At 34.1% G+C, this 24,285-nt stretch overlaps 1 protein-coding gene across 1 annotated transcript; it reads left to right on the plus strand.

Annotated features, from left to right (window-relative positions):
- The first annotated feature begins 6,364 nt into the window (after window positions 1–6,364).
- LOC132544240 (cadherin-23-like) lies at window positions 6,365–21,312 on the plus strand. The gene is made up of 19 exons (XM_060207813.1): window positions 6,365–6,434; window positions 7,354–7,416; window positions 8,105–8,275; window positions 8,479–8,545; window positions 8,800–8,966; window positions 9,976–10,164; window positions 10,500–10,618; window positions 11,092–11,269; window positions 12,163–12,321; window positions 12,959–13,090; window positions 13,415–13,537; window positions 13,718–13,900; window positions 14,489–14,679; window positions 15,314–15,637; window positions 18,496–18,675; window positions 19,337–19,545; window positions 19,884–20,212; window positions 20,406–20,484; window positions 21,224–21,312. Exons 1-19 carry the CDS (start codon window positions 6,365–6,367, stop codon window positions 21,237–21,239), a joined length of 2,949 nt encoding a protein of 982 aa, XP_060063796.1. The 3' UTR covers window positions 21,240–21,312.
- Window positions 21,313–24,285: the final 2,973 nt, after the last annotated feature.

The following is a 24,285-nucleotide window of genomic DNA, read 5'->3' on the forward strand; positions in this document are numbered from 1 at the left end:
CTTAGACCACAGTTAAAATTTATTGGTTTAAACCAAAGTCTAGGGCAGTTAGTGAGAATGACATCAACTAAAGAAGGCACACAACCCTTCATAAAACAAGCAGCTTCTGTAATTTTATTAGTGAGGTCAAAAAGATCACAGAAATCTAGAAGATGTTTGCCCTTACTTTCAGCAAGACCGTCAAAATTCAGATCTCCTCAAATCATAAAATTGTCGAATTTTGTGGAAATACGATCAGAAGATAAAGTATTGTCATTCATGGATGGGGGTTCGAAGTACCAACGAAAGCCCATTTCTGCTTCTGGATGGAACATTCAAACATGTCTATAGACATCACATTTTGGCAAGTTTTAAGGAAAAGAAGTGTAGGACAAAATTAAACGGAGGCAGCCATTTTGTTGTGTCATTTTCAATTTATGATGTTTACGTAATGATTACAATACATTTAATTTCTGACTGACGTAACCAATGAAAAGACGCACAAATGGTATACAGTGCAGCTGAAAAATCGTTTCGAAAATATACACATGTATTGTTCATTAGTGTGTTAGGGATCATTTATATTCTTATATTCATCTAAATAAACCATCGTTCTCTCTCTCTGTTTCTCTGTCTCGCTCTCCCTCTCTCTCTCTCTCTCTCTCTCTCTCTCTCTCTCTCACACACACACACACACACACACACACACACACACACACACCCTCACGGACACACACACACACACACACAACCACACACGGACACACACACCCTCAACACACACACACACACATGCACACCACACACACACATAAAAATGTATATATGCAACCATGTCATCTTGTTTATATACGAAATTGTAAAATTTGTATTGAGAAAGGACTTCATACAAGGTTGAAAACTTGTGCCCTATCCTCTTGTATATATTGATACAAATAAAAAGTGTTTAAATCAATAGATTGAATATCGACAATATTTTTGTTCTTTTTGTTTTTTGTTTTTTTCATCATTAAGATAAATTAAGGTACATGAGTGGTATATACAAAAGTATAACTCTATATACTTTGTCATCTCGACATCAGTTCGGGGCCGTTATGTATTTCAGAGCAGCCAATTTCACAAACGGAACTATATTTATCAATAAGGTTAATTCACACTAGACATTACCTTAATTATCGATCAACTGTTCGAACAAAGAGACCAATTTGTTCCGGAAGGGTAAGTTAGTTTGCTTATCACAATTTTGTATGTTCTCCGTCGTTTACAGTACTTTTGATATAACTTTTTTGTCATCATATTGTTTCCTGTCTTGCCATTGTTCTCGAGCCATAATGGTTGATACATAATATACATATTGTGACTTTGCATATAAGACATCATTTTTCGGAATAATTAACAACTTCTGTATTAAGGTTAAGTTCTGTAGAAGTAATTTGATTGGGTGCACGACCCCGTGTACAAAAATAAGGTTAAGATGTATCACGTAGGCAAAACAGAAGTTTCTGAAAGTGGGCGGTGTATTGTGTATGTACGTAATATAAGTAATCTAACTCCACGCACAAAGTTTGTGAGTTTTACTTGGTTACCTAGTCCCTGTACATATTATTATGACTGTCTGTCATTTTTACATGTTTACCTAGTCCCTGTACATATAATTATGACTGTCTGTCATTTTTACATGGTTACCTAGTCCCATGTACATATAATTATGACTGGCTGTCATTTTTACTTGGTTACCTAGTCCCTGTACATATAATTATGACTGGCTGTCATTTTTACCTGTTTACCTAGTCCTTGTACATATAATTATGACTGGCTGTCATTTTTACTTGGTTACCTAGTCCTTGTACATATAATTATGACTGGCTGTCAATTTTTACATGGTTACCTAGTCCCTATACATATTATTATGACTGGCTGTCATTTTTACATGGTTACCTAGTCCCTGTACATATAGTTATGACTGGCTGTCATTTTTACCTGTTTACCTAGTCCTTGTACATATAATTATGACTGGCTGTCATTTTTACATGGTTACCTAGTCCCTGTACATATAATTATGACTGTCTGTCATTTTTACATTTTTACCTAGTCCCTGTACATATAATTATGACTGGCTGTCATTTTTACATGGTTACCTAGTCCCTGTACTTATAATTATGACTGGCTGTCATTTTTACATGGTTACCTAGTCCCTGTACTTATAATTATGACTGGCTGTCATTTTTAGCTCACCAGGCCCAAATGTCAGTCGTCCGTCCGTCGTATAAACAACTTCTGAAATACCGAAAGGCGTAGAGTTATCATATTTGGCTGGAAGGTTCCTGTGATGAAGCCCAACAAAGTTAGCAAAAAGAAATGACCTTGACCCATATTCTAGGTCACAGAGGTCAAATGTGTTAAAACATTTAAACGACTTCTTCCAAGATACCGGAAGGCCTAGAATGATTATATTTGGCTGGAAGGTTCCTTTGATGAAGCCCAACAAAGTTTGCAAAAAGAAATGACTTTGACCCATATTAAAGATCACAGAGGTCAAAGGTGTTAAAACCTTTAAACGACTTCTTCCAAGATACCAGAAGGTCTAGAATCATTATATATGGTTAAAGTGGTTCCTTTGATGAAGCCCAACAAAGTTTGCTAAAAGAAATAGCCTTGATCCATAGTCAAGGTCACAGAGGTCAAATATGTTAAACATTCAAACGACTTCTTTCAAAATACCTTAAGGCCAAGAATTATTATATTTGGTTGGAAGGTTCCTTTGTAGAAAAACATAGAAATATCATAAAGTACACATATAGCTACTATTTTTTTCAACTATTTCAATCATCTGTGTTATGTGAATCCTCTATATCATTAATTAAAATCACCTATTAGTAATTCAATTGTAAAAGCTTTTAATTTGTATATTTGATACACTACATACGTGAAGGAAAAGGGTATATACAAAAGGAAATGAATTAATTCAATTCGGTACTAGAATGTTTTTTTAACAGCAGAAAATTTCATAACTGATATTTCTTTTTTGATGCAACACATGCAGTTTATTTCACTGTTTTACTGTAAATGCAGTAGATGGGAGCAGCATCAGCATAACCGACCACATCAATTTGTCCATTTCTGTATTGGTTCTTTAGTTGACTAAGGCGAGAGTCTATGTGGCGGTATTTCCTCTTCTTTGGTCTTAGTTTACCTCCGGTCGAATGTTGGATCATCTTTGCATCATCGGTAGCGTGAATTTTCTTCAGAAGCTGAACAGCCGCAAAGATGTCCGGGCCCGTATGCTGACAGAGCTTGTTGACCTTGCTGTGCCATCCCTCAACATGATTTGTTGTCCGTGGGCCATCGTTGTCATAGTGGTTCCACAAAGCTACAATCTGTCCCTCAAACCACGTTTCTGTAATATAGTCCTTAAATCGTGTAGTTTCAGGGCTAATATCCTCACTGCTGTCTAGGATAGAGAACCAACCCCACATCCTCCTCTTTATCATTGGGCACTAATGGAAGCACAGCTGCGCGTCTCACTAGTTTTTAGTTCGTCATCCTGGCTATAGCGTCCAGCCAGTCCATATCCTTATACTTTCCGCCAGATACACTGTGTGTAATGAAAAAAAAAACAAAAACAAAAAAAACAAGCCACAGTCACTGTAGGAAACACACGTTCCACGGCGTTCCTTGCGGCTACCTCAAAGTCCATTATAACTGTCTCCGGAGCGAAAACAAAGTAAACAGTCTCCTGTATGTCTGTTCTCTGTTCTGTCCTGTTTGGTAGAAGGGCAAATACCAAAGGAAACAGAGTCGAATCAACACATCCATGAAGTGACTATAACTGACTGAATACTCCCGGGCAAGAATGTTCCATCTCCAAACACAATAGACGAGTCACACAGTTTGCTCTAATTGTCATCCGTGGCGAAAATGACGATTCTATGTCCGTTACCGTCGGTGTCATCACAAAAAAGAAACCTCTCTCCTGCTAGGATTTCCGTCCAGGCGCCCTGTAAGTCTACTTCTTGTGTAGATGAAAGTTTTAGCAAAGTCTTTGAACGGGCTCTGTAGAGGGATGCTGTACAACTCTCAAATGTGGGAATCTTTGAAATCATCTCGCCAGCATCATCATCAAATTCTCTATCACGCAGATTTCCTAATGCCTCATTGAAGATAGTAGGAATAGGACAAACTTCTTCACGACAACGTTGTTTAACATCATTGAGAAACACATCCGCTGTCAGTTTGATGGTATCTCCAGGATGGTCATGGATATTTCCAAAGGTAACTGGAATGTTGTTCAGTGTTGTAATAGTGGCCGGGCACGGTCTCTGTACACATCTCCAATAAACTCTATCATTACGTCAGGTCCTGACGGAAAACTTGTAGCCTGCATGAAGAAGATAGTATCCACCCCTTCCGTTTTCTATGAAGCTGATGTTAACCTGTGCATCAGCCATCATGGAATATGAACGATTTGAAAATATGACAATTAGCGCAAGGCTTTTGATATGTTTTGTTTTAATTCCAACCCATCTAGGACAAGAAGAAACGGAAACGCCCATCCAAGCTGTGATGTCTTCTGTCCTCACATCCATGTTTTAATTAATATGAGTTACAACAGCACTGGTATATTATGTTAACATTTAGGTACACAATTACCATTATTTCATGAACGGACTATCAAATGATAAAACAATATTTAAGCAATTAATGTTAACAATATCTATTTATATTTAACAATGCTATCAATTATGTAAGTGATTAACAGAAGACACAACAACATCTAATAGGATATTATATTTTAGAATTACTGGTAGCACGGAATAAATATATATATATTGCGTTTTCAGTTCTAAGTCTGTCATTTGGGAAAAAAATATAGATTAAAACACTTGTAAATACTTTTCTAAATTGATATCACAATTTAAACTCTTGAGATTAAGATTTTAGAATATATTACATAATGCATGTAGATTTTAGTACATATATATTAAGTAATTGCAGCAAACATTTAAGACTTAAATATGATTTCCTACAAAAATTGATTTAAATCTTTATTTTATAAATCATATTCAACTTGTCATTTTTTTATATTTTCTGTCAAGGAAAGTAGGAACAGACTATAGCTGAAAATCACTCGGGTGTAAAATTTGACACGTTGGCCAGGTAATACAGGTAAATTTTCAGAATGTTGGCTAAGTGAGAATGAACCACACGGCGTTGGGGGGCCCACCAGACGGACGGACGACACCACACCTGTATACAGTGCCAGCATTAAACTACAGAAGTACCAGCAGCAGAGTGTGTCTCTTGTTTTATTACAGCTAATGAGTGGTCACCTCGATACACCTGAATGCTGAGCTTCTGTTTCAAGCTAATCGATGAAAAAACAACTAAAACATTTTAATCTAAACATCACCTCCCCAAATCCTTATCTGTCCATCTTACACCTCTTTTTCACCGTCTTTTCTGTCCATTTCCGCCAACTGACATAAATATTCACACCAATTAATAAGTCTCTACACTTGTCATCACGTGATATCTGTACCGTGGTCTATTGTATTGTCTAGACAGGGCTTAGTAAGTAGTTCGAACTTTTTTATTGTGTTTTAATATCGCATTAAGACCATTACACGAAATTCGTTTTTTTACCCAACTATACGTCAGGTTAATTAGAATCAAATGAATATTTCGGCATATCACCCATTAACGCACAAAATCGCAATAATATTTCTAACCACGTTTGCACACCTGATTTGGTATAATTCTTTCCGTGGATAACGAAATTGTAACATCATTTCAGGCATATGAAGTTTAACAAATAATGGGGAAACATACACCAGGTTTAATATCCTGATATTTCAATGCTCAAATGGTAAGATTTTATAAGTGTTATTTCACGTGAAGTATCACGTGTTATTACATTATGTTAATACGTGGTATATCGTTTCCCTCACAATAAAAGTTCACGCACAAGTTCTATGAGTATATAGATCTCAGGGGAAAGCTGTGTGAGCCAGAGGTCACCTTACATGTTAAATGTACGTATTTGTAAGTAAATAGAGAATTTGTCAACATTCATTGATTCACTTTTACATTATACAACCGACAAGTACTGTTAATGGTCACTCTACTTCCGGCTGTATACTTCGGGTTGTATATAACACGAGTAGATTGGTTACGTCTTTCGACACATTGTTGTGTCCAATATTTTGATATTGGTTTTCTCCAGTAAATATTTATTTCCTGTTCGAGGTCACCAATACAGCAAACACGATTTCGTATTGCTATGAAACGGAAGTGACCTTTCGCGTGACCTTTTGATGTCCGAAATAAAAGTACATCTGTTCTCGACTGTCACTTTAAAAAATTAATGTTTCGTAGAGAAGTGGATATGAAGCAGTCTTGTATAATGTTTGTGCATCTGTTGGTCATCATTCTGACCGTTCTGCTGTTACGAATAGGTAGGTCATTTTTATTTATTAAATATATATATCACAGAAAAAACTGACCTTCTAAACGATGTTCAAACGTATTTGAATGTGAAAACCGCCTGTTGTATAAATAAGTGATCATGTATTGCATTTAACAGACATCACACTCAACCTACAATATTTTTCCTTTATTATTTACGGAGAGATGTAGTTTTACACACATCTCATAAGTTTATCCAGGTATCATACGGTATTGAACGGTTTCCATGGTTTCCGACTCATGTGCAAAAGTCATACAAGAACGATATCATTATTGGATTAGATTGTATACATAAATTCAAGTGATAAATCTATAATTTATTTTCTTGAGTCTTTTTCAACTTTATTACTAAAAGAATAAGATCCCGCAATGTAAGATTTAAATATTTCTAGAAATTCTAGGATCCCTATAAAAATTCTCTGAGTACACGACTGGGACGCGCAAGTAGATTTATCACTGAAATTAATTTTAAAAAAAAAGAAAAAGAAAACATGCACATTTACATTTTATCTACAGGATCTTCTTTACAAAAGCTCTTGGTGACTACAGATATTTAATAACTAGGAAAATTTGTCATCATTTAAAATAACATCATTATCGGGGACATAACTTTTAAGATTTTGTGTCTAGGGCGTTTTAGATGGTAATTGCGCGTTACATTAATTAGTTCTACAAAGAAGTTTCGTTAGTTCCTCTAAATGCCACCATTGTAAAGCGTCATATCTTAATGACTGAATAAAAATTTCTTAACTTTGAAGATGAGACAGAAAGCTCTGACCACGCGAGGTAGAATCGGGTCCCTTTGGTGCACAGTTTAAATTATATTCTTTTCTTTAGTGTTTGTACGATGAATAGTAATTTGTAAATATTTGGATGAAAAAATAACTTTTAATCTTAACCCTGTTTCAGATGCAAGTTGTACAATAGGCCCAGCTGTATCAGAGAAGATTGCCTCTCTCAACGATACCTACGGTAAACCACACAAAATCTCCAATAAGCAAATCATTCCATTCTTTTAATTTACTTTACATTTATTCACTGGTGGAAAAAATATTTGTCGGTAAACTTTGATCTTATGACATTTTTAATATGTAATATAAAATGAAACTTTATCTCTATAGTTAGTTCCTATCAGTTAACCAATGAATGTTTGTCGAGTGTGTTTATTTTCAGTATGAATGCAGTCTGGATGACGTCCGACAATAAGTTCACTTCAAATTCTGATCCATTTATCTAATACTGATAATAAAATATGTTTAAATCAAAACCAAACAAAATTCGATACATTTCCACTTCATATATTCATTTTTAAAGACATTGTATTATAATTGTGTTTATTTAACGAGATTTTGTAGTTTTTTTACCGCTATGTTTATTTACTGGAACAGCCTCATGAAAATCATAGTCATTTGAAAGTTTTATGTATTACTATTCTTTGGGTCATCTGAGGCGAAGTGCAAAGCGTTGACGTAAAGCAAGTCAACATGGCGCATGAATTACGTCATATAGTCACTGAGTTGTCACTATTTTAGACTTTTCAATGTACACAGAAAAGTAAAACATTTGAAAACAATAGTGAAACAGCTTTATGTTTTGAGTTTTCAAGCTATCGCACGAAAAAGATAAATGTACTAGTTGTTCGAACGTTGAACTTTTGTAGTGACCCAGTATATCCTGACGTCATCCAGCCTTACGTCATCCTGCTGTGGAGTTTTATCCGAGGTACAAATTTATCCGAAGAGAACCGGCTATATACAGTTCCAGATATGGCGTCCTGTTACTACGAACCAATATCTACTGGTTGGAGAGTTTCGGTATTTAGTGTCCTCTGGTAAATGCGTTAAGTATATATATACCGTATACGCATATCTTTTTATGTTTGAAGTGTAATCAGAATTGACGGGAAAATGGAAAGAAAATGCTGGAAATGTTATTGGATCTAAAAATATCGTTATTTGATTTCATGGAAATTCTTGTTTAACAACAATAACTTAAATTGATTTAAGGTTTCATGAGAAAATGTTTTGTTTTCAGTCGATGTCAACGATACTGTACTGATATCTGACGAGATATCTGTCCAACCAGGCGACAGTATTGGATGGTATGTCTGTCCATTCCGGTGAAGGGTAATATGTGTATTTATGGGATTCGGCCTAATTTAGATGGTATATTTTTGGTTTGTTATTTATATCCAAGAATTCACAATAATGTTTCAGCTGATATCTAACACCGGGAGTACATATATTTCTTAAAATTTGATAAATCTTCTCATTCAAATAACAGTTATCTACATTATGGTATTATTATATTCTAGTAATGGCGCTGGTTTCATGAAATTCACGTCACTTCCGGTAGGTACAGCGAGGCATTTGACATAATTCCCTACACAACCGGAAGTAATGAAGAAGACGGAACAATTGTTCTTCATCCATCCTTGGACCATGCGGTAGGATATCAATACACAGTGGATGTGGGTTTTACGGACGGGCGGACGTACGCTATTCAGTATACAGTTGGTGACGGTATGTGTTAATAATCCAACTAACATTTAAAACATAGTTGAAACAGATGTACTTCTTTCTACATCCTGTCTGAAATTTTCCCTCAGTTATCTATATATGAAGGCGTGATACCGTTTGAATTCTTATTGTATGAGAAACTAATCCACAACCGTTGCAATTAGCAAATTGGTGGCCGTTACGAACAGGTAAACCTGCATATAGCGATTTATATTTGTTCTTCTTACATTTGACGGTTGAGCGTTTCCAGAAAAGCGTGAACATTTTTGTGTTCAAAACCAGCCAAAATGCTTTTAAACGTATTTCATTTCTTTTGTGAAAATAAGTAAATCTGTAAATGTGTCCATTCAGCGGGACATATTTATTATTTCATCCTGCAACTGGCACTGCCATTGTCTAATATGTCTGTCAAAATATAGTTGCTGTATTCGGCAGTGGCGGAAAACACATGTATTTTAGCACGTGCGTTAATTCAACGGAATACTTTCATTTAACAATATAAATACATGTTCAAAAAGCGAGTTATATGTTGTTATGACCAAGTTTATGTACGAAAATTTATAAAATCGCTGCCATATTCGTTGACGTTCAGAATTATATTTCTTAGCGTAACAATCATTTCGACGTAGTTTACAGGCGAAATTCAGCGTAACACCAACGTAAGATAAACAAAGACTGGACGACAAAACTGTTCAAGTTTTGCTGGTTTGATTTTTAATCGGTGTTGCAGAATCAAAGAATACATAGCCAGTGTCTTAAAATATAAGCTGCTATTTGGCCAACGACGGAAATATAGAGGCTTGCCATTTTTGTCTTCTTCACCCTAAATACTATTTATATTTCAAGACACTGACCCTGTATTCTCTTTGTACTGACCATTTGTAATTTCATTTCCATCATGCATTTTTTGGTGATTTATAATTCTCATCAGTGTTTCATTAATCCATCACTATGAAAATGACTAATGAAGCTTAGTGGAATGTGTCTATGTTTTTTTTTACCTTAAATAAAGGCGCTGCACCCACATTTACCAATCTGCCAGCTAGTATTGACGTGTATGATCACACAGTTATTGGGTCGTCCATCTTTAACGTCACTTTCAACGACAGCAACGCCGCAGAATTATCTTCCCTTGTTATGTCTGTTTCCTTCTACGAGCCGTATCGTGGGACCCCCGCAATCATTATTGATCTGAACACAGGTAAATGTCCATGAATAAACTACAACAAACGTAATTCTTAAGATTTCAAATTTATCAGCGGCTGATATACTGAATGAAGGATTTATATATTTTTCTTGTTTCCTTGCGAGTTTTTTCATTTGATTGGTGTGTGCACGTATATGATGATGTTTATAAGTAATATTTGTGAATTGACAGATATGATATTAATTTAAGCCTTCAGTATTTGAATTCATATATTTAAATATTATGTCTCTGCGTTCGGTAATCTTTTGATATTAATATTCAACACCCTAGCAACAGATTTAAGTTGACTGCGTACAGTATATCCATCAACTTAACGATTGTTTACACAGGTCAGGTGACCACCGCTAGCCACCAATTGCATGTTGGATCTGTGACCTTGACCTTGACCCTAACAGATATATGTGGACTTTCGGACACCCAAACGCTGACCGTTAATATCATTAACCAGGTAATTCAAGCATAGTAAAGTTAAGATGTTTTACTATGAATGTTTCGCATCAATTGTAACCGTGATATGGTTGGAAGGTAATTCTACATGACGTATTGAGAATGCAGCCATTTCCGTCAGCGTTGACAAGTCTCTAAAACTCGACCTGTATCTCCTACATAAACAGTAGACTATTAGTTTCAATGAATATTTTTATGATTATAATTATCACTTTTAATTTCTATCTCGAAGGAGGCGTTTTTTAATCGGACTAATTTTAATGTAATTCAATCTTGACACACTGTTGTTGAGCCTTAGTGGTATAAAAATATGTTTTAATCACTGAACTTTGACCTATCCATTTTCAACAATTTTTGGGACACATATGATTCTTTCAATGGAAGAATGTCCAATTCCTTTACATATGAACTTCTGTGAGCCGTATTAATCAAAATTTGACGTAATTTCAAATGGGATTATCTCCCCCACCACAGCCACCCGTCTTCAGTAACCTCCCATCTGCGGTCGATTTGTCCGAGACAGTAACTTTAGAAACACTTCTGTATACGCTGTCAGTGTCCGACCCCTCACATGACCCTGTGACGTGTGCGATGACGTCATCCTCTCCAGCAGACGCTCCATTCCTAGTACAACTCGTCCCAGGGACGACAGGTGAGTACTGTCCCGACTTCCTGAATTAGTTTTATTTCGAAAAATTGCTGTAATTTGAAATCCAACAGGACGAATGACGTTTGGTCAAGGCCCTCAAGGGTTTGATATCTGGGCTTCAATACTGTAAATGTTAGATTTTTGTCCAGATTTGGCTTAAGCATCCTTGGGTTTTGTTTAAACGTTGGACCTTATTTCAATCTTAATTCAAAATCAAATTGAGTGAAACAGTGGTAAAATATAAATAAAAGAAAGATTTACATGGAAAACCCCTGAAATAGTTCCAGGAGAATAGTACCAGGTGTTCTGGAAGGGTAAGCGTCTTCTGATTCATCGATAACACCTGATATGTAAAATCTGGATCAACCCAAGTATGTAATGCCACATTCCCAAATGAGAAAAAGGTTAACTACAACAGCAAACCAGCAACAATTAAAGTTCCACTGTAAATGATCGATAGATGGTTATTGTATACTCAGGGGCTTGCGGTTTCCGGAGGAAGGGACTGTGCACTATACTATAGGTAGCCATTTTAGTATACTACTTATGTCCCCTTCCCCATCCAGAAACATTGTTTCATGTCCCTGTGGATAGATAAAGGTTATTAATAACAAAAAGAAAAAGAATGAGTCAGTGATTTGTATTTAGTGAAGGCAAATAAGGAAATCTATGTATTTATCCTAGGAAATTCATTGTATCGATAGTCTAGCTACAGTACACACATATGATCATGTCAAAAAGCAGTTTAGCGATCGTGGTTTTAGGTCCCTATCATTACGCAAGGCAGTTGCAATATCAGTTTTTCATTATTGTTGTTGTTAAAGACAGAGTATTAAGTTAATTTGTAGCTGAGATGTGTAACACAGATTACTGAATACAAGCTTCCATTGGCACAGATTTTGGCGTGTACAGCAGATTGATGCCTCATTTTGATTTCTTGAACATTAATCAATATGTGTTGACCATCGACTGTACGGACACCAAGGACACAACACCTGGATATTTTACTGTCAACATTTTACCCAACACCGTGCCTGTCTTTCTTAATATCCCCGGTGAGTTTATTCCACTGGAAATAGATTACTGAACTTCCGGTCAGAGAAAGTTAACTAAGTCTCTGTTTTGTTTGCGTAACGTGTGCAGACAGCTAGAGTCTGGTTGAACGAGATTAGAAGCTGCTGGACGTCACATTATGTTATGTTGGTAAGACATTAAAAAGTCATGAAAGACAGATGTCTCGACTTCTTAATGTCTTTATCTACTTTATGACAAGCTCTTGTACTTACCTAAAAAGTCGATCCTAACACCTCAGTTAATATACTGCAATAATTCTACGTCACTATCGTCATGATGTCGACTAGTATAATTTCGATCTTTAAAACTTCGGTAAGTCGATTTCGATATATATATCTACCTTCGATATGTCGATCATAGTACACTGGGTAAGTCATTTTCACTGGAGTGAAATTGTCAGTTTGTTAAGATCTACCCCAATACCATCAATAAGGTAAATTTGACATGAAATATTTTCAATTCATTCGTATTTTGTCGATTTCTTTTATTAGATATATATTGTCTTACTAGAGAACATAATGAAGTGGGGATATGTTTATAAGAAAAATCAATCATAATTTGCTATCATTTCATTTATAATAGTCAGTAGAGGTAATGCCATGTGATGTTTGATTTCAGCATCCGTTACCATAGCAACAACAACACAGATTGGTACTGTGGTGTACACTGTTTTGGCAGCTGACAATGAAACAAATGATTTGGAGTTTTGGATTGCGAGCTGTTCTTCTTGTTGGTTTACAATTGCGGATAGTAAGAACTTTTCTGACTAGGTTTCCTTTCGTTTGTGCGTGTTAGTGCGTGTGTTTATATCAAATTTCCAACAATTCAGATTTAATAAAAATTTAGTTGACTTGATAGAAATGTTGAAGCTGATAACGGGATTTGGCGAAGTTCAATGGAAAAAAGAAGGAGAAAAAAAATTAAATGTGATCGAGATGTAAGAATATCGTGAGCTGTGTAATGGTTTACAAAACCGTCATTTCATCAAGTTTCAGATTTCAAATATCAATAAATTTGGTCACTAGGTTGTGAAACAGATTTCGGAGTGACCGGCTGTTGATATTAATGTTGTAGCCGGACAAGTCATTTTGACCACGCCCATACTTACCACGACTAGAACTGTGTATAATATCCGTATCAGAGTAAGTGACAATGACTTGACGTCAACAGATACCAGACTCAGCATCATCATTTCAGGTAAATATCAGCGTATCAATCTGTGATTGGTCGCCAAAATCCGGTCTAGACCAATCAAATCACTTCGCTTAGGCTATCATTTTTGCCGGAGAATGTTCCAGGGGTGCAAATAGCGAAAGTGATGTAGCCTTTGGAGCGTTGAGGATCGCCGTGAATTTACGTCTGCCATTTTCATTCTAGGCGTCAATAACCAACCAACGATCAACAATTTGCCTCTGACGTTGAATATCCTGGAATCTGTCGCCATAGGAACGGCGATCTTCACATTAGATGTGACTGAGCACGACACAGACGACATCTTGAATTACGTCATTTCGTACACGCCCTCCTCTGCAGCGGCCAAGTTCCGGTTTGATACCAGTCGTAAGTATCTAAAGAACAGCTGAATATGTAATACCCTTATTGTTATTTTCTTAACTTTATTGTCCAAGTTAAAGCATTTGAAGCTTTGTATTACAAAAGTTTGTGTGCTTCATGATTCCATGATTACCAACTCATATAGCCTTTTAAAGACAGACGTTGTTTCGGATTAGTATTTGCTTAATTCCACATCGGACGAAAAGTTTTAAAATGTCTCTTTTTATATCGCAATAATTATTCTATAAAAGATATCAATTCGATTCCGAAATATACCGAACTTTTTAATTGTTTTTTCCTTCGACTGATCACGTGCAGTGAATTGATAACATCTTAAATCTTTGAATTATTTAAGGCTTCTCGAAATCCCTGTGTACTAATACTGTTGTATATTGCTATCAATTAAAGACTCAATACTTAGGCAGGCCAATTTATTTGAGTGTTGGTGGTGTTTTTTATGTTTGTAAATACCAAGTTTTATTATCAACATTTGGCAGTAAGTGTCTTCATGTTTAATTTCATGTTTTACAAGAATGGAAAAGTTTTGAAATTTGGGAGATATATCTAATATCAAATCTGTTATTGTAATTTAAGGTAAACAGTTGTTGTTGATTCAAAGCCTCGATTTCGAGTCAGGGACCATTCAATACACGATAGGGTTCACAGTTGACGATGGGTCGTTGAGTGCTGGTCCTTCGTCCTTGACCCTTGACATTCTTGACGATAATGAGGCGCCGACGTTTGATAGCGAAATGTATTACGTCACTGATTCAGAGAACAGAAATGTGAGTATTCTGATTTTGTCACTAAATTTTGAAGTTGGTCACGTGATAAAGAAGGATTTTTCATTTTACATGTATTACATCACATTTAGTTAATTCCGCTATTGATATGATCAATATATAACATTTTATCACCGTGATAATTTGACTGTTGTGGTGTGTAATACGACCATGTCATTTAAATATCGTAATACGCACGTATAATAACACATTTGTGACGTCTTGATGAGGTCACATAATTGTCCGGCAGAAAATGTTCAGGCTGACTTAAAGGGAAATTGATTTGAGTATATGAGTTATATCATAAACAGAATTTTACACGCGTGCTCATGTGGCTACTTTGAAATGTTACACACCTTAATACTTCTGGAGCAATTAATGAAATACACTAATTCTATATTACATCACACCCATGTTCATTTTTTTCTAAATTGTATGAATCCCACATGTCTTTGCTTATATTATCATCTTAATTAGTTCCTATATTATATAAACATACTCTATGAATCCCTGGATCTCTGTCATGAAATGCAGAAAATTTGTGCATAATGGGGCTTTCTTGGTAAACACGAAAAAAATTGATAGAATCTTCAACAGGTTATTTCTAGACATCTTATAGGAAACAAATTGTTTTTAGATTGGCTATAGTCTGCCCAGTGTGGGTTTCACTGTAACAGACCCCGATTCGGGCGACTCTGTGACGTATTCCATAGCTTCCGGTGACCCCCAAGAGCGCTTTACAATCGACGCTACTTCCGGGATATTGGAGTTTGCTGTTAGATACGACATCGATTATGGTACTGACCAAATGCCAGCGGTAGTCAATTTGACCATCAGAGCGACCGATACAGGAGGACTGAGTGCTACAACCCTGGTACAAATCACCCTTCAAGACAGCAACGATAATCGACCTTACTTCAGCTCTGACACGTTCGAGGCGAACATTCCAAATGACTATCCGGTACTGTTGTGATATTGATAGAAGTTGGCCGATTTTAAAGCTGTCAAACAATACATATATACTGGAATATGATCACTTAATGACAAAGAAAATATAACAAAATATGTAATAATGTAATAGAATATGTAATAATGAGATAGAATATGTAATAATGATAGAGAATATGTAATAATGATATAGAATATGTAATAATGTAATAGAATATGTAATAATGATATAGAATATGTAATAATGATATAGAATATGTAATGATGTAATAGAATATGTAATAATGTAATAGAATATGTAATAATGATATAGAATATGTAATAATGTAATAGAATATGTAATAATGATATAGAATATGTAATAATGATATAGAATATGTAATAATGTAATAGAATATGTAATAATGAGATAGAATATGTAATAATGTAATAGAATATGTAATAATGAGATAGAATATGTAATAATGATATAGAATATGTAATGTAATAGAATATGTAATGATGATATAGAATATGTAATAATGATATAGAATATGTAATGATGATATAGAATATGTAATAATGATATAGAATATGTAATGTAATAGAATATGTAATAATGATATAGAATATGTAATAATGAGATATAGAATATGTAATGATGTAATAATGTAATAGAATATGTAATAATGATATAGAATATGTAATAATGTAATAGAATATGTAATGATGTTATAGAATATGTAATAATGATATAGAATATGTAATGTAATAGAATATGTAATGATGATATAGAATATGTAATAATGATATAGAATATGTAATGATGATATAGAATATGTAATAATGAGATAGAATATGTAATGATGTAATAATGTATAGAATATGTAATAATGAGATAGAATATGTAATAATGATATAGAATATAAAAATAAAGAAAATATTTTGTAGATTTCTTTCTAAAAGGTAGGATGTTGTATAGTGTTGAAAATGTGTTTTAATTATACTTTCTAAAAGGTAGGATGTTGTAAACTGTTGTAAATGTGTTTTAATTATACTTTCTAAAAGGTAGGATGTTGTAAACTGTTGAAAATGTGTTTTAATTATACTTTCTAAAAGGTAGGATGTTGTAAACTGTTGAAAATGTGTTTTAATCATACTTTCTAAAAGGTAGGATGTTGTATAGTGTTGTAAATGTGTTTTAATTATACTTTCTAAAAGGTAGGATGTTGTATAGTGTTGAAAATGTGTTTTAATTATACTTTCTAAAAGGTAGGATGTTGTATAGTGTTGTAAATGTGTTTTAATTATACTTTCTGAAAGGTAGGATGTTGTATAGTGTTGTAAATGTGTTTTAATTATACTTTCTAAAAGGTAGGATGTTGTAAATGTTGTAAATGTGTTTTAATTATACTTTCTAAAAGGTAGGATGTTGTATAGTGTTGAAAATGTGTTTTAATTATACTTTCTGAAAGGTAGGATGTTGTATAGTGTTGAAAATGTGTTTTAATTATACTTTCTAAAAGGTAGGATGTTGTATAGTGTTGAAAATGTGTTTTAATTATACTTTCTGAAAGGTAGGATGTTGTATAGTGTTGTAAATGTGTTTTAATTATACTTTCTAAAAGGTAGGATGTTGTAAATATTGTAAATGTGTTTTAATTATACTTTCTAAAAGGTAGGATGTTGTAAACTGTTGAAAATGTGTTTTAATTATACTTTCTGAAAGGTAGGATGTTGTAAAGTGTTGAAAATGTGTTTTAATTATACTTTCTAAAAGGTAGGATGTTGTATAGTGTTGAAAATGTGTTTTAATTATACTTTCTGAAAGGTAGGATGTTGTAAAGTGTTGAAAATGTGTTTTAATTATACTTTCTGAAAGGTAGGATGTTGTAAACTGTTGAAAAGTGTTGAAAATGTGTTGTAAATATACTTTCTGAAAGGTAGGATGTTGTATAGTGTTGAAAAGTGTTGAAAATGTGTTTTAATTATACTTTCTGAAAGGTAGGATGTTGTAAAGTGTTTAAAAGTGTTGAAAATGTGTTGTAAATATACTTTCTGAAAGGAAGGATGTTGTATAGTGTTGAAAAGTGTTGAAAATGTGTTTTAATTATACATTCTGAAAGGTAGGATGTTGTAAAGTGTTGTAAACTGTTGAAAATGTGTTTTAATTATACTTTCTGAAAGGTAGGATGTTGTAAAGTGTTGAAAAGTGTTGAAAATGTGTTGTAAATATACTTTCTGAAAGGTAGGATGTTGTATAGTGTTGAAAAGTGTTGAAAATGTGTTTTAATTATACTTTCTGAAAGATAGGATGTTGTAAAGTGTTGAAAAGTGTTGAAAATGTGTTTTAATTATACTTTCTGAAAGGTAGGATGTTGTAAAAAAATTTAAAAGTGTTGAAAATGTGTTGTAAATATACTTTCTGAAAGGAAGGATGTTGTATAGTGTTGAAAAGTGTTGAAAATGTGTTTTAATTATACTTTCTGAAAGGTAGGATGTTGTAAAGTGTTGAAAATGTGTTTTAATTATACTTTCTGAAAGGTAGGATGTTGTAAAGTGTTGAAAATGTGTTTTAATTATTCTTTCTGAAAGGAAGGATGTTGTAAAGTGTTGAAAAGTGTTGAAAATGTGTTGTAAATATACTTTCTGAAAGGTAGGATGTTGTAAAGTGTTGAAAATGTGTTTTAATTATACTTTCTGAAAGGTAGGATGTTGTAAAGTGTTGAAAAGTGTTGAAAATGTGTTGTAAATATACTTTCTGAAAGGTAGGATGTTGTAAAGTGTTGAAAATGTGTTTCAATTATACTTTCTGAAAGGTAGGATGTTGTAAAGTGTTGAAAATGTGTTGTACGTATATTAACGCAGATAACACGTGTTTCTACTTCTCAGGTGAAGTCAAGCATTGTATCTGTCATAGCAACGGATATAGACTATACATACAACGAAATACAATATACCTTAATATCAGGAGATATCCAATACTTTGCCGTGAATGAAGAAGGATGGGTTTATCTCATCAAATCTGTGGCAGAGTTTTACAACTACACAACTCTTTACGTCCGAGTACAGGTTAGCTCATTACCTATGTTGTTACTATGGTGATATATCTGACAGTTCTAACCAAAGACGTAGAAAGCAAACTTATTTTCGTCTTTGTTATTTAACTTTCGCTCGTTTTTGATTTTTCGGGGTTTTTTTTTTCGCCTTGTATCTGTCTGATGATAGAACAAATCAGTCGGTTATGTATCATTGATGTTTGGATCCGGCTTAATCTTCTTGATTCAAGTTCACCCTCGTTTATTCTTATTCATATATTTTCCTTTCCTCATTTTTTCTTATTCTATTCCTATTGTTGTTTCGTTTTGTTTTTATTCTGTCTTATTCCTCTCTTTATTTTTACTCGTGTCTATTCTCATTCTTATTTATTTCTGTTCATGTTGTTTCTTTTTTTCATATTCTTGTTGTTTCTTATTCTTTTTTATTCCCATTCTTTACGTATATGATATTGTTATTTATTTCTGTTCATGTTGTTTCTTTTTTTCAAATTCGCGTTGTTTCTTATTCTTTTTATTGCTATTCTTTTCTATTCCCATTCATTAATTATATGATATTCTTGTTATTTCTTATTATTTTGATTGCTATTCTGTTTTATTAATATTCTTTATTATTCATATTTTTTCCCTATTATTTATGTGTATGATATTCTTGTTATTTCTTATTTTGTTTATAGGCATATTCTCACGGCCATAATGCCTACTCCAATGCCTACATCCTTGTGAGCCCAGCACTAGGCGACAGTCTGTTCAATCACACTGGGAACATCCTGTGGTTCAGCGCATGCGTAGTGATTGTAACACTTATCGTCGTCCTGTTTGCGTTTATGACGTATCGGTATTTCCGGTTTGGGTACGCTTGCTCGCCAAAGAAATGGACAGTTAAGTAAGTTTTATTCAAAATAAAAATGTAATAAATTCAATGTTTAAACGTTAGATAAACATTCAGTTACATTTATTATTTTTTCTACTTGGAAATATTTTCGAAATAAATTCTTTTTCAACGTTATCAAGTCATTCCATGTTTTGTACACTGTATGTGACAATTTTTACTTTCAATTGTAATGCTTTACAAATTACTTACTATAAATTACTTTTTTCAGAATGCATATTCTGAGTCTCTTTTTTTCCAAATGAAAATAATTTTGGAATAAGATTCCTTTCCAAAGTTAACAATATCTAAGTACATTTATAATGCTTACATAGCAATTCTTTTCGCTTTAGATGTAACACTCTAAGACTTGGATGGAAAAGTTTGAAAGAAAAACTACAGAATGGCGTGTACACGTGCCGAGCAAAATGGAAGGCATGGAAAATATCGAAGAAAACTGAGACACAAACAACAAAGCCAAAAAAAGTGAGATTTTCACTGGAGAAGGAGGACATGCCCAACTCACACCAACATTATTGTGGTATTTACGACAGATTAAAGAGGGCTTTGTTTTCATCAGAGAAGGCAAAGACATCAAGCCCCAAATCCCGCGGTCTTTATCAAAAACTGATCTCATGTTTACCGAGTTGCAAAAAGCCTACCGAAAGGATACAAGTGGCCCGTAAGTACAAACGTATCGACACAAATAATACACAGAGACTGACATACAATGTGAATCCATTGAAATATTTAAAGGTTCCCTAAAGTAACATTATAATTGAATTAAGTGTCGTTTCTTTCCGTTGAATAAATATGAAACTTGTTAGTGTTACAATGTGTTCTGTAAATAAATATCTGTATTTTTGTGTCTACAGCTGTTAAACCGGAGCTACCTCTTCCTGTAAACGAAAGTTACAATTGGACACCTTGGCGGAGTCAATGGAATACTTCCTCGTACGTGAGCGATGTTTACGTCTGAGATTATCCAAAATATTTTGTTTGTCTTCGTTACTGTTTTGTTTTGTTTGTGTGTTATGTGTAAATAAGATCATTGATTTGGTGGATTAAACATCATCTGCCCTTCAGACTTCCTGATAGAGTGGCTGGACGAAACCTCTTGACAACTTAACAGCTGGCTTAACAGCTGACCTAACAGCTGACTTAACGCTTTCGTCCGATACTGAATAACAGTTAGTTGTTGTAAGGACTCGGTCGTTTACCGTCTTTCCATAACAAGGGATACAGAAGTTTTCGAAAGCTTACAAATATCGCTTCCGATCATTATTTACAATGTAATGTTAAAGATTTTGGTAATTACAACCCATCTTACTTTACAACATAAAAAAAAACTTTTTAAAAGATTTTTAACATTTGTCTTTAACCTTTTGGTTTGTTCAATGTTATTTCCTTTTGGATCGCTGTGTGGTTAACCGGTTGATGACCCTCATAACCCTATATGTGTCGACGCCACGTTAAGATTGTCATGAAAATAATAATAATAACAATAATAATAATCAAAAAATGAAAATTAAACCTTGTTAGATTTTTTTAATTTTTTTTATTCTTAGTTTTTATTTTTTTTTAACTCAAGGCGGCGGGGCTATATTTCAGTAAAGAAATTAGTGCTTAAATTCGGAGACTTTACATTTTCCATCAGTTTTTTTTTCCAAATGTCAATCTGTTTGTTTTACAGGGCATACAATGTATAAAGAAGATGGCTGGAACAAAGAACGCTCAATATAAATAAAGAAAATTATGTATGACGTATAAAAATTAAATTCTGTTCCAAATTAACCTGCTTGTTATTGTATTAATTAAATACTGTAAACTCAGCAATTTTCGTGGGAATTTTGTTTTCGTTGATTTCAGGGGTACATTTAATTCACGAATCCGTATATCCAAAAACAATATACATTTCCATTGCAATAACTTCGTTAGGGGAACATAAAATCTTAAAGCCAATACGAAAAGACATCAATAGACAGGTGACACCAAAATGAAAGGAAGAACAATATACAATTCTGACACAATAGCTAGAATCGCACGTCTGTGATACAACAGACAAAAGAGCTAGATTCATAGAACCTAGGTGCATCGTGATCACACAATTCAACATAAATTATCTTGATACACATTAGCGGCAACCAAACAAATCGTTAAGATTTACACGTCCATAAGGCAAAGGATTAGGGGGTCACAAAAGTCAGTATCACAGATAATTGCAGAGTGGTTGCCAGGTTGTATTTAAGCACGTCGTTTCATTACTCATAACATTATAGTGTACCCTACATTATGTTTTGAAGGTATTTTCCCTGATTGTTCGTACACTGGAAAATATTCCCATGTCAATATAGCGCCAGAAGAAACCTCATATCTACATTCTTGTGAATATATTCCAGATTAACAATAAATTAACGGGAAGCTCTGATATAAAATCAAAACACAGTAAACCTTCATTACCTTCATCAGTCGCAAAACAAGCAAGATATCTATGTACATGCGTGTCTGAGATGAAACATATACTGAACTACATAGCTCCCTTGAGTGAATAAATCAAAAAGTGAAAAATTTACAGCAGTTCAGTCCGAAGTCGGAGAAAACAGTATGTAACTAAGGAAATATCGAACAATGTACATTTACATATATCCAAGGACGGGCTACCGACTTCAACCACAGCTTTAATTTATCAAATGTCAATGACCACAACATAAACTACAACAATCCCGAAGATGATTAAGATGGAATGACCTTTATTATGACATCGGGTCTGTAAGTATGAACGTTTTCATAATTTTCTCGCTGTATTAAGCAAACCCAATGTCAGTATTCGTTCAAAACCGTGATTCAAACTAACAAGCAACCCAATGACGTCAGCATCTGAACGAAAGACACGAAAATGTACACGAAAATTCATCAAATGGTATAAAGCTAACAAGCCCACGTGATCCGGAAGTGTTTTCTGGTGCATTGATTGCCTGAAACGTGCAATTCTAGATCAAATGTAGAAAATACTGGGTTTATAAAAAGAGAGCGTGGGTAGTGTTATAGTAATCACACCAACTAGGGACCCACGAGGTATTATATCGAAGAAATGGAGAATAAATCAAGACAACCAAGATAACGTAGATCTCTATGTTTTTATTCCGGAATCTCTCGTGATCCTATGTAATACTGTATACCGCCAGAAATCGACAATTCTGGTTATCTGGAGACACTTCATGTACAGAAAAAACACAGGAAGCTGGATGGTACTACCGGAAGACGTTCACTTAAAAAATCGGTGATAACAGGGCCATGTTAGTCATTGATATAGTAAGGTACACGTAAATTACACAAGGCGAGACATCTATAGTCCTTGTTGTGATTTGTACAAAAGCGCCATTGACATATCAAACAGCGATATCAAATTAATTTACCACAGTATTCCATAAAGTATGCTTAAGCTAATGTTCACGAGAGTATGCAATTATTTGTTGAAATATCTCGCCATCAAAGACGATAATTTCAATGTTAAGTAATGGCCTTTTGGACAAGACGTGTACGGGTGAAAATGTTATTCAAACATTCAATGTCGTAAGGTTTATCGCCCAGTAAACAGCCAGGGTCATTCTGTAAAGGCGACACCCCATTGCAGTATCTGGTGGTAATTTCATTGAAAAACATACGGGAGGCCCACGCTCATGTCAGCATGAACCGGTCTGTTTCTCTGGAGTCCAAAGTGTTGCACCTAGGATCTAACTGACTAACGCCTCCGAGATTTTAGATGACACGTCAGATATCCGGGTAGAACTGTTTTCCCGGTAGGGAAATTGTTACTAGACTTGTTTATGATGAGTTTGATGTAAATCGCGCATGTTTTGATAAACAACCAATTGACCATCATAATCAACGTCGCCAGAGAAATTAAAGACAATCACTTCATGACTTATCTATCAGTAGTGAAGGTAGATACAACAGCTTTCAGTAATGTTAAACGTATTTCAAACTTATAAGGAGTATTAGCATAGGAGAACTATGGGGTTAAACGATAGTATAATATTCTCTTTCGTTTTAGTCTGTCTAGTTAAAGGAAAACTTTTTAATATCTTTTATCGTTTGTTTATCATAAAACCAACAAACAAGTAAAAACTAAATATAGAAAACAGAAAAAAAACAGAAAGGTTGAAAAAAAAAAGAAAATCAGAAAAATTGTGAAAAAAAAAAGAAAAAAAAACAACACAAAATAAAAAGAAAAAAATGAGAGAGGAAAAAAACGGGAAAGAAATCCAAAATGTACGGTCATACCTGTAAAATTCATTCTCTCAGTAGAAACATTGTTCATACATATTATGTGTTGATCCATATAAACTGGAACACTGTCGTTTCATAACGCGGAACGTGGGATAAACAAACATGTAGACATTTCACAGACGTTATAATGATCATTGTGTAACGTCCGTGACGTAAATTGACATCAATCGAGACAAAATAAAGGAACAATCATGTACGTGGTTAGTTTGTATACGTCTTTGAACTTTTGATCTTTATGGAGGGAAGGAAATTATATCAAAACGGTATGTAAATAAATAAAATAGGACGTTTATATGTCTGAATAGTATCACCGTAATGATACACTGGTCAGTGTGTTAATTTTGCAGACGGGCATTCTGATCCTGGCTTACATGAATTTTGTAGCGATAATCTAGTCAGGCATTTATTTCTTGTTTTGATTTAAACATATTTTATTGGTATCAAATATTCAGGTAGGATTGGGCA

This window comes from Ylistrum balloti, unplaced genomic scaffold (assembly GCF_031769215.1).
Source record: "Ylistrum balloti isolate Yb309-2 unplaced genomic scaffold, AGI_CSIRO_Ybal_v1 Utg369786, whole genome shotgun sequence".
Classification (NCBI taxonomy): Eukaryota; Metazoa; Mollusca; class Bivalvia; order Pectinida; family Pectinidae; genus Ylistrum; species Ylistrum balloti.

Bases quoted from the DNA above. Each gene is read 5' to 3' on its own strand.
- LOC132544240 (XM_060207813.1), top strand. From the start codon at position 6,365: ATGAAGCAGTCTTGTATAATGTTTGTGCATCTGTTGGTCATCATTCTG. The intron at 13,091-13,414 runs GTAAGAACTTTT...TTAATGTTGTAG, and splicing joins TTGGTTTACAATTGCGGATA to CCGGACAAGTCATTTTGACC. The intron at 20,213-20,405 runs GTAAGTACAAAC...TTGTGTCTACAG, and splicing joins CGAAAGGATACAAGTGGCCC to CTGTTAAACCGGAGCTACCT.